The 16,960-nt window shown below is 35.3% G+C and overlaps 1 protein-coding gene across 4 annotated transcripts in view; it reads right to left on the bottom strand.

Moving 5' to 3' along the window:
• Positions 1 to 16,960, bottom strand: part of LOC137389918 (GATOR2 complex protein WDR59-like) — a 62,697-nt gene that overhangs the window by 30,096 nt on the left and 15,641 nt on the right. For all 4 annotated transcript variants that reach the window (XM_068076098.1, XM_068076099.1, XM_068076100.1 and 1 more), the window contains 2 exons: positions 10,665 to 10,744; positions 4,536 to 4,688 (listed from right to left, as the gene is read on the bottom strand). In XM_068076098.1, coding sequence (XP_067932199.1) covers positions 4,536 to 4,688; positions 10,665 to 10,744 — 233 coding nt within the window. The remainder of the gene's footprint in view (positions 1 to 4,535; positions 4,689 to 10,664; positions 10,745 to 16,960) is intronic.

The raw sequence follows: 16,960 nt of genomic DNA, 5'->3' as shown, positions 1-16,960 counted from the left end.
TATAACGGATTGCTTTCAACGAGGCTCCAATTTGTGACATTTAGCTTGGTAGACCAACACCGTAACGTTTGCGTGATCAACCGCCTTCAGGTTTACTTCTGAATAATTGTGCAGCTGCTTATTCTCTGTACTTTTATCGAGACACCTGACGACCTCTCACGACACACTAAACCGTTACGTACTAATATACATGATAGCGATAGTTCCATATGTGGTTTTCTCTCCGAAGCGCCAAGAGAGAAAACAATATTTTTAAGGCTAACCATGGGACTCTCATTATTCAGATCAAATGTAGGAACTCGCACCTACTGAACGCTTTATGTTACATGGAATTTCTTGCGTAATACGAAGCAAAAACTTTCCATAAATTCGTTATCTCAAGTGGAGTTTATGTGAAAAGAGGTTGACGTTATGGGAGCATTTACTATGATATACACTTTGACAGTAGCTCAACTGCTAAAGACTATATTGTTTACTTTACAATTCTGAAAAGGGGCAAGCCAAAGGGAGGTTGCCAATTAGAGACCAGAGTACGAAATGTTGAGATCTAAACTGTTTAAACAAACTTAAAATGTCTCATAAGCTGTTAACATCAAAGTCTATTCAGTAAAATCAATTACAGAATGATGGTTATTGCCTCGCAACTGATTGGTCAATTCAGCTGCCAATAGCTTCAGAGTTTTGCTGCCTCAAGGATATTTATATCACAAGAGTGTTTTTAATTTTCTATTCAACATTGCCTATTGATTTGCAATAGTTTTAATTAAATCCTTTTGCACCCACTAAATTGGTTCCTTATGGCTAAAGAAGTAACTGTACTTATCCTGCCCTTACATGACAACAAGACCATATGCTCAACTTTGTGACTGATAGCTGCTGCTATGAACTGCGATTAAGACTTTCTAAAATTGGCACAGTAATTGTCCCAAAGAGAAAGAAATCTGAAAAACTTTTCCTATAATTTCTATCAGTTTCAAAGTATTTGTTGCTCCACTTCTGAGATATGCCCTAGCAGCGTATGCCCAAATTCCACTAGGAAGAAGCTACTTAGTTGGAAATAAATGATCGTTTACTTTAGCAAATCGAAATGCCAAAGCTTGAACACAAAGGCCTGAGCAATCGATCTCAACCTAGCTCAAGTCAGACTTCATCGTAAACTACAAAAACCATATTATCCCTCTAACTGTACCAATTTTGATAGTGCCACAGGAATTCAGGTCTTACAGCTCAAGGAAACGTTCTTCTATTAACTCTACTAGTGAGTAAATTACTGTTTGAAAACTACTTCAAAGCTATGTAACATCTTGCTAACATATTTGGTGCACCCTATTGTATTTTAATTTACCATCTTGAATGTCAAATAGCATACCAATAGTCCAGATGAGTAACGTATTTCACGATCATGAGTTATTTACTGTCACAAGAATGTGTTTCATAACATAACGGCTATTGCATTATTTGATAACAGCTCATAATAAACCATTTATCAACAGTTTAAATTTCAACATACACCATTGAAGCGATGCAAATGAAAACAATCTACATAAATCTCAAAGTTTGTATGTCTGTTTGCACTTGGGTTTGTCCAGCTATAGCTATTAAAATTTAGGAATAAAATATTTGTTTCATGCTGGATTTGAACTCACAGAGATTGCAACCGCCAGTTTCAAACAGAGCGTTTAACCACTAAGGTACACAGTACTTTGTAAGTACTTACAGTACTTACAATCTATCGCTCTTATCATATACCCGCATGCACACACTGAATGTGGACTATTGATTAATAAGTAATATTACCTTTTGCATTTGTTATTTTTTGAATTTGTTTGAAAACTAATTTTTTGCTACCATTAACTTTTTAATTTGTAATTTTTAAATGTGCCATTTCAATTTCAAATGTGTCGTTGTACTTTTATTTCCGGTTTTTCGTAAGGTTGGATTGCTAAATCGGCAAAAGCTAATATTTTTCAAGCGAAAATTAATTGTATTATTGTGTAGGAATAGCCTCTACATTTTCTCTCCGTTTGGTCAGACAAAGTACCAGACAAAGACATTCCGATATCTCATTTTCACATTTGTACCAGTAACGAGAGGTACCACTATCGAGAGGTACCAGTATCGTCGTATTCAAAGTTTAGATGGATAGCTTATGTTAGAGCAGTAACCTTTTTCATACAAACACACTTCTATGCACAAATTGTTATTATTAACTCAAAATATTAAAGATTTTTATTTTGTTTTCTCAGTTCAAATTAATTGTATCATTACCGAATCATATTTTATTGTAATTGTAACAAAACAGACTTAATTAATTTAGCTATTACTTGCTAATTACTTAACATTTATATTTAAACACTTTTATAGTTGTTTTATTTAGTTTCTTAATTTATTTGACCTGCACAAACCACTTTTCTCATGATATGAAGTTTGAAAGTTTCAGTTGGTTGATAAAGTTTGAAAACCTTTACAGTTGTTTTATTTTTTCTCTCAATTTATTTAAACTGCACAAAACAGATTTCTTATGATATGAAGTTTGAAAGTTAGAATGGTAACTGATGTTACATGTTAAATAAAAGTAAATTTTCTGTGCAAAGACTTTTATTACCCGTGCAACACCGGGCATTCACCTAGTATCAATGTAAAGCTAAAACATCAAGCTTCAATGTGATGCAATTTTTGTCTTTGTAGACCCAGTCTAGAGATAAAATACAGTGGAACCTCAGTTCTGAAATGCAATCCGTTCCAGAAGGTTGGTCGAAAACCGTGTTGTTCGAGATCAGAAACAAGTTTTCCCATTAGAATTAATGCATGTAAGTTTTAATCCGTTCCAAATCGATTTAACAACTTTGGTACAGTATTCTTTTAACATTTTACACCATTAACTGTACTGTATACTATAAATAAAAATGGGTAGATATCGATCGTGTTTAACTTTGATAAAATATTTTCTATTTATGATAATGAAAAAATAAAACAAAAAGTAAACATTTCATATGTTTTGCTCTTAAAACATCGAAAACATTAAAGATTACAATCCAATACCAAAAATCGCAGAAATTGATAATGAAACAGCAAATAAATGCAACAGATCAGTTGCAGAAAAATCCTGTGAAACAGAAAATAGAAACAGCAATAGCACGTTTACTTCACATCTTTGAAGAAGAATCCTCCTCCAAAACAATTTAGGGTAACTCGACTGGAGGAGTTGTGTACCTAGAAGGTCTTTTCGGTAGAGGTGACGTCCTTCCAAATGCTCCTTTTTGTAAAGAATTAATGACGCGAAACTTCTCCTTTTTTTGAGAACCTTCCGAAAGAGGCTCATAACAACGTCGTTAAACGTATAAACATGCTGTTTCTGGAGCTGTTGCGAATATTTATTCAAATGCGCATGTTCCGGTTTGGTCGAGAACCAAATTTATGGTCGAGATCCGAGATGAACAAATCTCAAATTTTTTAGTCGAAAACCGTGTTGGTAGAGAACCGAAGCGTTTGAGAACCGAAGCGTTTGAGAACCGAAGCGTTTGAGAACCGAAGTTTCGAGAACTGAGATTCCACTGTAGTTTAAATGAGATCCTTTCTCGGAGAGTTCAGATTCAAGCAGAAGCGAAATTATGATATCGATAGTTGCACTTTTACAAAGAGACCGACAGAATAGAGACGCCTAACGCCGCAGCCAATATAGCTGAAATCAATAATGAGAGAGACAGGTGAACGCGCAACTTGTGACGCCATTTTGGCACATATTTCTCTTCTCAGCGCTTTACCGGGATCATGTTTTGTCGATTTTAATTTTAAAACATTCTCACAATTAGATCACTTCAAACATCAAAACCAATCTCGAATGATAAAAAATACAAATACTTTCTGATAAAATCTACTAAAATTTTATGTAAATTCATCTTAAAAACAGTTGCCAAGTGATTGCAGCCAATATGACCAAGTTTCAAGTAAAAAAAACGAAACCACATTGAAACAGTAAATGTTAACTTTTCATAGTCCCATTAAGGATTGAGAGACTCACCATACAAAACAAAAACATTCCAACTGTCTTCTGCCTCTGCGAAAATAACTTTGCCTGAGACCGAACGATAAACATTGGAATCAAAGCTTTAATGTTCTTTCTTACCATAGACTCATGAAAAGATCATCTTGTCTGATAATAGCATAGCAAAGAAAGAAAATCTGCATCTCAAGCATTACATAACTTATTTATTTAGGTCCCCGGGCTATTTAAAAAGAACGCGGGTTTCTTAAATTTAATGGCAGCGACATTTCCTAAACCTTTACTAAAAATAATCATTCGCTTTCATCTCACAAAATAATGCTGAAATCATGTTACAAACGCTTTCAATGTTTCAAAATCTACTTTTGAAGTGTTTAAGAACTGTTATCCAAGATTTCTACCAAACTGCTATGCAAAACGATTAAAATCAAAATTTAGAAAATTTGGGCTTCTTTTTGTATTCTTGAGTTGCATTGGATCTGTGATGATTCCAGCAGAAGATTATTAAACTTCAGCGATAAAGCGTTCATACCATTAGTTGCGGAGCGGGTCTCCGGTCCATGGTGCTCTTGCGAGGTAGTGCTATTGGCTCACTCTTGATGCTCTCTGCAGATAAGCTTCTTTCTGTAGATGCCCTTCTCTCTGCAGATGCCCGCCTCTCTGCTGCATCCAAAATATCAACAGCCTGTCAAAACAAATGCAATCACTGTGTAGGACATTCATGCAAACAGTTCCGTAGTTGTAAAGACCTATATATCGGAGGTTACTCGGATTTAAACTGGGCTCAAATTTTACTCAAAATATAATCCCACAATTTATTTTCATGAGGATTATGAAATTTCTAAACATCGAAAAACGATGAAAAAAAATGATTTAATTTAAAAAAGTTTGCAAATGACCATATCATCATTGTCCTTGGAATATGGTAGCTGTGACCCTTATCTACATTTATGTTCCTGTGTGCCACGTTTATGTACTCAACCACTCAACCAACATGTACATTTATGTTCATGTTGGTTGAGTGGTCTGATCACCACTTCACATGTTTTCACAACTGAAAAAATTCCTCATAGGCATAAACTATATCACGCTGGCAGAGTGAAATATAAGATAAAAAAATTCTTCGTTTTATTTAGTAAAAGCTTTTTTACACAGACTTTCATTAATTATGGTCAATCAATCCCGTGGTCCAAAAATGGGGCAAAGTGTGAAAAATTTGACCATCTTTAGACTAGGGTTATTTTAAGAATGCTGTAATTTTTGGCCCATGAGTCACTCGACAAAATAATTCAGAATTTTTAACAAATTTTTTCAATTTAACCGATGAACAATTTCAACATATAAAAGAGACAACAACAGGCTGAACGGTATGCTTACCTTACAAGACACATCTGAGAACATGACTGGTATGCTAACATAACATGCCAAAAGTTATTCCGACAACTATAGCCTAAATAGCATGCTAAAATATTTCTCAAAACTATGTGTCATTCCAAATACAGTAGACGCTCCTGTAACGTAAATAATCCGTTCCAAGAACGTTTACGCTATACAGAATTTACGTTATAAGAACAGTAAAATACATGTATATTGCCTAATCCGTTCCAAGATCTTTCCAAACTCATCCCTTTGGCAATGCAAGAAGGAAAAACTTTACTTAAAGGTTGACTTGCAACAAAATTCACATTACAGTTATTTGGTATCAGAAGATTCACCATGTCTTACTCTGTTGTGTTGTAAGTGCCAAATATGTGGAAATGTGATTACAAGCTCTTAAAAGCTCAAAAACGAAAAGCCGCCGTAGATTGGAATCTCTTTATTTCGACGACGTAACCACGAAATTTGGTTATCGTCTTGTCACACATGTTCTCATGTGATTTGAAAGGCCAATACAAAGCTCAATATAAAACTTATCATAGTACTAGTTTATGACAAACACTTCGGGTTTCACCGAAGACCCCGTATCAAATATAGATGCTCGCTACTTTACAGTTTTGTTTCGGCATTATTCAATCGTCAAGTCGTAATCTGATCATGTGACCCAATACTTCGCAAATAATTTTTGCAGCACTTTTCGATTCTCACAGGTGACCAACAGGTTCGTCATGATTATCAGACAATGATATGTACTCATTCGAGCTAAGATTAAAAAGTTTAACGATTTTTTATGGTAAGTTATAAGATACCAGTGCTAAAAGTGACAGCATTACAATGACGATAGAACAGACGCGTAAGAACAATAGACATAGTTTTATTGAATGCGTGAAGGATATTTGTGAAAATATTTCGACGAATAAGTTTGCAAGAAAGTGTAAACAGAAACCATCTCTCACAACTACATCACATTTGAGCCGTTTTGGAAAGGGAATCCAAACTACGGCGGTCTCGTGTGGCTGCGATTTTCTGTTCGTTTTTGAGCTTTAAAGAGCTTGTAATCACCTTTCCACAAATTTGGCACCTACAACACAACAGAATAAGACATGGTGAATATTTTCATATCAAATAACGGTAATGTGAACTTTGTTGCAAGTCAACCTTGAACTCTTTTAATTTGTGAGCTGTACTGCAACTGCAAAATTATTGGTTTGCATCGACAACTTTTCTCCTTTTTATGATCAATCACACTGGTTTTATAGACCATGATTGCGGCAAATCTACAACAAGCTAATAGGGACTGCACATTTTCGACGTTCTGCAACGATTCACTTATTTTTTCTGAACAGCAAAGTCTATTCTGCAAAGTATGAATAATAACAAATATTTTGTACGTCTACAATAAAGCAAAACAACAAAATCTTTCTACTATAAAAAGCAGTTCTACCGGTTCGCCGTCTATCATTATCCAGAAGTCAATGTTATAAGATAAAGATACTTTGTCGACGATACTCCAACTCGTAACATTTAGACTGGTAGACCGACGCTGTAACACCTGAACCAATCGATCGCCTTTGTATTTATCAACAATGCGCAGTTATCTCATTCGCCTTTTTGTTGACACATTCAACGATCTACAACGACGAACTGGAACGTCACAAAAGTTATATATAACGATATACAGCAGGCGCATTTTCTCTTGCGATTGCAGCTAAATAAACTAACAATCAGATCGAATTGGAAAACTAGCCCGACTTGACATTTTATGTTATATGGAATTTTTTCTGTTGTAGGAAGCAAAAATGTCACAGAAAGTTTTTACGTTATCTGGAATTTACGTTATAGGAGCGTCTACTGTACGCGGTAGCTAAAACTTCACGAAACCTTCCAACCATGGCACTAATTTTCAACCACGCTAACACCGAAAGTAGAAAAATCATCCCGCCTAGCTCTTATAGCTTTTTTTTTGCTGCCTGATCACTGTTTTCGACCTCAAAATTTACAAATTTTGCAGCCTGTAATCTCCAAAATATGATTTTTTTCCGGTGCAATTTTTGTTACGCCCTTTTCAGTTGTTTTCAAAAGCTTCTGGTAATGTTGAAATTATTAACATAGGTCTAGAGCTGTTTAATGTGAACATAACATGTAAAATCATATACCGATAACAATTTGTCCATAATTTGCCACATAAATCGCTTCGTAGTATAAGGTGCACCTCCGACCAAACTACGAAAAAGCGGTGACTTAGTCCAGCAAATATGGTAGATCGTGTCCAAAATACATTCTTGAAATTCAGGCAAAATCTTGTTTTTAGATTAGGTTTATATTTCTGGGAAAACGCAGCAGTAGCAGACGACTGACATACTAACCAAGATGCCTACATACATGTACTTATGTACATTAGTACTTCCCTTGCGTACACAGGCTGTCAAGTTGAAACAAACGGCAAAACCTCATCAATGCAGACACAAATAAAAAACCAGATAAAATTTGGCAAAGCACATCTATGACTCTACTAAACTGTATGGTAACCATGAAACAATATTTGCCTGTTAGACTTCCTACTTGTAAAATAGTAAATCCTCAAACTTATTTACTTGAATACTTGAACTTAGAACTATATATGAATGATATATATGCTAGGATACTGCAACATGAATTTCATGTAATTTTAAAGAGTAAGTTTTTGTTAAACATACATTATAAGTACAAACATTGCGGTAGCAATCGACCTGGGATCCAGTCAACAATCTGGAAGATAGAGTATTAATACTATGGAGCTTCAATCCGAGTTAACTCGGAAATATGTTTTTCGACCTGAGCTTAGGCTTGAGCAAACTCCGATTCATAGTTTCGCTTTGTTTTCACGTACTTTAGGTTTACAGAAGATTACTGAATTTTGGTAGCTTTGTGTAGCATAGGATTTTAATATAATTTCCCAGTTTCAAGTCAATAAGACTATCGGTTCTTGAGATATAAACAAATACCGATAACTCTACTAGTCGAATGAGAAATGAAAAATGGTTGCCAACAGAAGACTAGTTTTTTTGCTCATTCGTAGAATTACAGAATTTTGATCTATATTTGAGTTATTTTGGGCGGTATATGTTTTTAGCATATTTCAAAAGTTTAAGTTGATTGGCCTACTATTTATTGAGATACAGCCAAAATAAAGACGGCACTTCTGCACAAACTGAAAAGTGGCTGCCATCAGAACATTAGTTTCTAATACCGATGCTGATCGAAATTCTTTGTAATGAAGATAAAAACTAGCTAACGAAAGCTAGAAAAAGCTAGCTAGCTAAAAAAGCTAACTAAAAATCTTCTCCTTAGCAACTAGAGCTTTAAGGTACGGCCACACATAATGAATTATTCATTCAATCTGACCGAAATCACGAAATGAACAGAATAGTCTGAGCTGTGCATGCACACCGAATTCGTCGACGAAACGCTTTTAATTGGCTAAACGAGTTATTAGCGAACACGATTCTAGCAGCTTTTGCAATTAGTATAGTCCAAGACACATATGATGACACAAAATAAAAGTACAAGTGCATGCAATTCAACACAGTACATACAATGCAACTGCTTAGATTGTGCTATTGTTGGTTTTTATCATTCGGACACTCTGACTACAAATCGTTTCTTTTTTAATAATAACAATTTTCTTTTTAACAGCAAAAGTTTCGTGGTAGAAGGAGTTGCCATCTTTAGCGCAATCAAGTCAGTTGCATCGTATTTGCTATAGCAAGTTGCCGTAATATTTTTCTTGCATGTTGCTTTATGTGCTTCGGACTACGTAAATTTTAAAAGCTGTTAGTATTGTTTAGCCAATTAAAAGCGTTTCGTCGACGACTTCGGTGTACGCGCTCAGCTAAGATAATTCTGTGAATTTCGGCCAAATTATTCGTTCATTTCGTGATGTCGGTCAGATAGAATGAATAAATCGTTACGTGTGGCCGTACCTTTACACCAAACTATTTGTTTTTTATTCTTAAAAATACACACATGCTATCAGGTCCTGTGTATATAGCCATTATGTGTCTTCAGTTACCCTTAAAGCATCGTGTAATTGAAAGTGTGAAAAAAACTATTTGTTATATTTAATTTCTGTTTTTGTTTGATTTAGTTCAACAAATCTGAAGCTTCAATATGATATTCAGTTTAGAAGGAGTTGTGCTATCCTAAGTACTTTCACAGTCTATTGACAGTTGTTAATACACTCTAGGATCAGAGGGCATGCTTGTGTATACAATGTAAGGGTCCTAGTGTTAAAATGAGTGAGTAAAATATTTCCACAGCACTATGTATAATAGAATTGTCATGTGTAGCGAGTAGGAATGGAAAACTGTACTTGGTGACTGACATTGGTCTCAATATTTCACCTTAATGTAACAGCCAAAAAACCCAAAAAAAGATCGAGTAGTGATCTATTAATCCAACCTGATAAGATATTTAGTTAGAATGAGTACATCTGATCATGGTTCTTTACGATTGGCTTAGAGAATTCAGATTAGGAAACATATGAGAACTTCATGCATGTACACGACTGATTGAAATCTATCTAACATATTTAGCCAGTTTGTGAAACAGTAGGTGCAAACCTATATTTCAATTGGTAACTTACTCAGGTATCTACTAATGCAATAAAGAAATTACACAAACAAACGGACAAGTTTTATCATGAGCCAGTTTTTTACTAATATTTGGCGACAGTGACCAACCAACTCTATATCCGTTATGTATAATGTTCCAATATAATCACAGTAGACCATTTGCTAGCAATGCACATTTAGATTCTGGAGAAGGCATCAAATTCTGCATGCATTACCTCCTGTAAAAATTAATTGTTGCTGCTGAGTCATTCAACACAATATCCAGCCAATGTCTCTATCAACGCTGTACCTTATCTATGCAACTCAATCAAAGCTTTCGGTATCATCAGCTATTTCCATTGTTTCTAAATAAAAATATACTAGCTCCGCCATGTTGATCATTTCGGGTTCACCAAAAATAACTTTTAAGAATAGATTTGGTTTTTTCTAGGTAGACAATAACATTTCTGAAATTTCTGTAAAACAAGGTGTGATTCATTAGGATTAAAACTTGAAAAAAAATAGTGAAATAACAAATATTTGCATAAGCTGACCTTTAATGACCCATAACTTTAAACTAGGAATAACATGTTATAGTAAAATTGTGGCTGAACAGATCACAGCCACATTTCATATGTATGTATAATACTCCATCATTCTCTCCTTCAATCCTATATACGATGGAAGCATACCTTAGGCGATGATGATGTTTCGTATTTGCATAGCCTCAAGTAATTGTCTCTACTCCACGTCAGCAGCTGATATTGGTTGTCTGCAGCAAAGAATATGATAGTTATATTTGAAGTAGCCAGACAGTGGATATTTACATGTTAAATACATACCATAGTATAATCATACCTATATCTGTGATTGCCATATCATTCAATTTTTTAAAACACGAGCAAAATTCTAACAAAAATTGGACTCTAAAATAAAATAGTTTTCAATGGAGGACATTGTCATGAAGCATCGCGATTTCGTGAGCAAAAGTAAAGAAACTGGAAAGAGCAAGAAAAGTAAAAAGTAAAGAAAATTTTTCGAGACAGCGTAAAAATTCTCTAATCATAAAATATATAAGCCGAGTTATTTTAAACCTAAACTAATTTATGTTAGAGTATCTCTATCTCCACACCTCTACATCATCATGACTATACTTCTGTTTGCGCATCTCCAAGGTAACATAACAACAAAAACTCTTTACTGATTACTGCTTATTTGATATATACTTTTCAAATCTTTCTTCGTATCTCGCTAGATTACAGTTATTGTATTGCTATAGAGTACACTTATGGTAATAGTTGACCCAACGCGTGACAGTTTTAAAATAAAAACTGGTCGTGGAAGAAACTAGATGTCTCTGCAGATGTGTTACCTGTTAGTTTGTTACACCTTTAACAGTGGAAGTGACCAACTATTGAAGTGTAAGTCAGTGATTTCCACTTCAATAGCCATTTGGAATAGTCAATTCGACATAGTTAAAGAGTTCTACTAACAGTGGAAGTCTCTGACTATTCTATAGTCAGAGTGTAGCGAGTAGAAAGAAATGTGTAGCGAGTAGGACAGGAAAATTTTACCTGGTGACTGACTTTGGTCTCAATATTTCACTTTAATGTAACAGCCAACCAGCTAACATAACGCCGAGAAAAGACCAAGTAGTGATGTACTAATTCAACCTGATAAGAGATCTAGAAAGAATGAGTACACCTGATCATGACTCTTTAGGATTGACATGAAGAATTCAGATTACGAATCATACAAATATGTGTAGCCCTATTCCTATGTGCACTGACTATTCCATAGCGAGAGAGGAAGGGAAATGACGGTCTTGCGATATCTAATGCTGAAAGTTGATGTTGTGGTTATTAATAGGCCATGATTATTTCCCAACCCAATGATACCAATCACCAATGATTCCAAAACCAAGGATTTGAAACCAACTTGATGTACCTATTATAGACTAAGAAACTATTTTTATTGAACATTAAACAAATGTTTCTTCTTTCTGTCATACAGAAAACATCTCAATAGCCTCTCAAGAAATTCATGAAATATCTAATCCAATCAATTGGGAGGATCATGATATGAGGGTCCTGACTCTTACGAACAAATGACATTACGATGAACAGGTTACAGATTAAATTTCAACTAATCAGGATATCACAATAGTGAGTAGAGCTTAAAATCACATTTAGAATTTCTGTTGTTTTGGGAAAATGAATCTGCACAAGTTCCCCATAATGCGGAACATCATTTCACCTTGAAAGAGTTAAAGCTGGTTGTCATATATCTGGTATTATACATATATGTCTCGAAGTTGCATTATAAAGTTAATGCCAAAGTTAATACAATAAGAAACATGCTCATAGATCAGATATATGTAGACCTTTCTCTCCAAGACACCGAATTTGGCTGTTTTACCAGATCCACTTCAAATCAAGTACTTCTGTATTTTCAATGAAGATCATCGATGTAGTCATAGAAAGTCAAAAGTGAAAAGGGTAATCATATGAATTCAAGTTTATTTATCTTACTGAGAGGCAGTTGAACTGATTGAATGTGATGTGTGAAAAGCTGTGCTTAGGACTGTATATGTAATATTGTGGGAGACAACTAGACAGTCTGTGGGAACTAACAAGCCTAAGATAAAAAAACAGAACTGACAATCTGGTTATGACTGGTTACTCTAAAGTTGTATGAATTCTCGATTAGCTAAGAACAAGGACCCAAAATATCTGGCCAATGACACGAGCGCTTGTCTTCGGTGGTACTGTCACTTGGCCAACTGAAATGTCAATGCCCGCAGGTTACTGCTGGTGCTATATTTAGTGGAGAAGCAGCCTAGAGCTATCTTTCACTCTTATTTATATAAATATGGAGAATAAAGTAAGATCAGATTCTTGGCCAGAATTTTATGCTGAGTTCAATTATATAGTTTCTACACCTATAACTGGTCACATTTAGAAGTTCTAGGACGATTTTATTTTGAGAGAGGACAACTCCTAAAATTTCGGAAAATTGGTATTTTTCCGTTTGAAATTACTGCTATGAGTCAAGTTTTCACATTTAAGAGTTAAAAAAGCATGGAGGATAAGGATTGTGTCTTCCATTGTTTGGAAAAATTGTGGGGAAACCTTGGTTAGAGTCACAGCACAGCAGTGAAAAACTGCTCAGGGGTACACACAGAAGTGAACCGAGTTGGATGATGAACTTAACATAGTAATTGCAGCAAACATTCTTGAACATGACTCACACACAAACCTTGTCTGTCACTATGCATGCCACAAAAAATACTGCAATAAGTTACTCTTGGAAAGAGCTGAGGCCAGACATACGAAGAGAAAATCAGCAGAGGATACTGTCAGCTCTGAAGAGGTGGGTACTGTGGTATCAATCCATTTCACCACTGGGCACTGAATAGTGTTGCTCCTCATTGTTTTTATTGCCATTGTGATACACATAAATTATATATTTATCATTAATAAATCTCTATGTTCACATTGTTTTACAAGTTTAGTAAGAGCAGAGCAATGTCATTTGTGCCCCATTTGTGTTAACTTATTTGAAAGTCTACATGGTGTTTGGTGACCAGGCCTGCCAACCCAAGAATGGGGCAATGCGTGAGATTTGGTTTTGGGGCAATTGATGTATCAATGATAGTATGTGTAAAATTGTGGAAATTGGGGCAAAAATCTCACGTATTTTCATTTTTTTTTGGGGTGATTGCGTGAGTCTCACGCCCAATGCGTGAGAGTTGGCAGGTATGTTGGTGACTTCCGTCCATGTTATAGTCATGCACTGTTACAATGACTGATTATTTGTGTCATGGGTTTATTCTAGACAACCACAAAAAAAAACAAGGTCATTTGGCACTGTTAGAGGAACTGGTCCTCTTTTACCTCAGTTGTACATCATGTCAGAAGATAAATGGTTGAAGAAATCGGGAAAGAAAACTGTAAGAGATACGCTAGTCAAAGCACAAACCTTGACAGCAGGTGATGCATCAAGTCTTGTTACTAATAAGCTGCATAATTATGACGACCTACTCAGCCCTCTATTACTTCCAAAGTAACCAAACAACATAAATTTTTGGCATTCACTTTTTTATAGGATTGCTGATTGACTCCGCCAGAAGACGGCCAGATGGACAAAAGGTATTGGATTTAATTGGTCAGGACCCTGACTTGGTAGCTATGGAAGTGAGATATCACAAAGTATGTTTCAGAGAATTCATCCGCCAAGACACTAGGACAACACAGCCAGCCGTACAAAGGTAAGCCATTTTGTTTGTCTGCAATCAATCTAACTTGAACATATACTGTATATCTTATATTATCTTAGAATAGAGCTATCTAGCAATGGCACATTACCTTGCCAAATAGACTGATTATTCTGGGCTTTTTGTGGTCATTGGTGAAAGTTTTTCATTGCTTTTTATATTGATGCTTTCAGAGAATCAGATCCATACAATGAAACGTACCGGAAATACTTTATGCCATTCTTGAGTAAAGAGGAGCAGTGCACAGATCAAACAGGATCTTGATGTATACATAGCATTTTCTTCCAAGTGCAACAAAATCAGTTTTCAAATTGATGGGAAAACCAGTTAACAAAAATATAGTGAGTCTAGCATCAGACCATGAGGAAGCTGACACAAGAATGATAGCACATATAATGTCCATCATGGAAGACAAAGGATCGAACTGTACGGTGATGATAAAGTGTCAAGATACAGATGTGTTTATGATTCGTATATACTGCGTACATGAGCTTCCATCAGATCAATTCTACTACTTCTGTGGGAAGAAAGAACGAATGCGATACATACACATTGGAAATGTATCAGGTATTCTAACACCGCCCTACTACCAGGCACTTCTGGGTCTACATGCACTCAGCGGTTGTGATAGTATCAGCGCATTTTATTCAAAGGGAAAGAAATCCTTTCTGAATTTTCTCAATCAGAACCCTGAGTTCATCAATGTATTAAGCTCTTTGGGCTTGGAGTTTGAGGTAAGTGATGATACTCAGCACTCTATAGAGAAACTCATATGCAGGCTTTATAATATTGACACAACTGAAAAGGTCAATGAAGCAAGATATTTGGTTTATTGCTCGCCCTCAAGGATTTCCCAAGCTAACCTTCATCCAACCCAAGATGAATTGAGGCTGCATGTAATGAGAGCTGGTTACCAAGCAGCCATATGGCGTAGAGCTGTGCAGCCAACAATTGATCCACCCCTACCCACTAATCATGGCTGGAATTTGTATAATGGAAATCTCAAAATCACATGGATGACACAGACCCATCGCCTTCTGGTGTGATGAAAGACATTTTATGTCGCTGTAAGACAGGATGTTCATCCAAATAAATGGTTATATAATATTGTGTATATGTTAAACTCTATGCAACTTGGAAAGATATAAATATTAAATCTGAAATATGCTACAAATTCTGATCTTGATTGATGTATTGCAACCTCTTTGCCTTCCCAAAATGATAAACTGGCAAAATTTGAAATTATATCATTAAATTCATGTATTACATAATACATTATGAAAATGTTGTGGTAAGTTGAGAGAATTGTCAATTACATCCTCGGAACAAGCTCCAAATTTTGGTCCAAAAACACATGGAATTGAGTGGTATTCACAATTATATTTAATACATACTTCAAGTTATGCATATAACTTACATAATAATATTATGTAATATAAATTTAAATCCATCCGTTTTTGAAATCTCAAAATATGATATTTGAAATTAGCTACAAATTTGGATCTAGTTTGATGTATCACAGTCCCGCTCTGTACTGGTCGAACTTGTAAATTATAAAAATTATATTATTAATTTATTGTATCACGTAATACATTATAATTAGTCTGGTGGCTAGTTTAGAAGTGTAGAAACTAGATATTCAGAATCAGCATAAATTTCTGGTCTAGAACATTATTTCAGCATATTGTCCATCCTAATATAAAATAAATCACTTTTTTTGAGCACTTTATGGTAGGCTGCTGCTCCACTAATTTGGCTCTTCTACAGAGCAGAAATATTAAACCATCGATTTTGATGAACAAGCAATTATTTAAATATGGGAATATACACAAATGTAGTATCACTCATGACCGTCCCTTTTTTTGTGTAAATGACAAGCAATTTATGAAACATGTCAAGTGTTTGCCTATCACTCGCATTACTGCCCTTCCCTCTATTTTATCCTTAATTTTCAATCTCTCCTCGTACAGCATGGTTAAGTAATAGAGTACATAGGCAAACAGTTATACAGTTATACAGTTGAAAGGCTAATGCTTCAAAATCCAACACTTTAACAGGCGGTTGATTCATCAGGTAAAATACAGAGAATAAGCAAACACCAACCGCAGTAATCCTCCTACTTTCTGGGGGCTGCATTTCAGACTTACCCACAAAATGGGAATTTTTCGCAAACTACTAACTAGACTTTCTCAGGTATGAAGTCATAATTTCAACAGTTCAAGACACAAACTGCTTTCTAAATATTTGTAATTACTGAACATACATGTACATGTAAATGTCCTTGTAGACGTGGCATACTTATACTGCACATTGTAGATATAATACTGAAATTCGTGAGAACTGAATGGAAAAGATTCAGAATGGAGGTAAGAATCAGAGAGGCAAAGTCTATGCTAAATATTGTTGAGCCATCAGAATCAAGATAGCAAAATGATGAAAAGTGCTTATTGGTGATTTTCTGTGGATGGGGATGATCACATTTCATTCAATAGTTTATAAAGTAGTCAAGAGTTGAGATTGGAATTTTTTATTTTATTGCTGATATCAACTAGCTCATATCTAGAGGCCTTTTATGTAAAGAGACCGTGTGGTCCAGTGGTTCCCAACTATTGGTCCATGGACCCTTAGGGGTCCACAGGAGGTTTTGAGGGGGTCCACAAGCTGGTGCCAGTATTGGTGTTTTTAGATAGATGTTTACGGCTATTTCTGTCA

Source organism: Watersipora subatra, chromosome 3, assembly GCF_963576615.1.
Source record: "Watersipora subatra chromosome 3, tzWatSuba1.1, whole genome shotgun sequence".
Taxonomy (NCBI): domain Eukaryota; kingdom Metazoa; phylum Bryozoa; class Gymnolaemata; order Cheilostomatida; family Watersiporidae; genus Watersipora; species Watersipora subatra.
The sequence above is the reverse complement of the archived record's forward strand: the minus strand, read 5'-3'. Positions and strand labels throughout refer to the sequence as shown.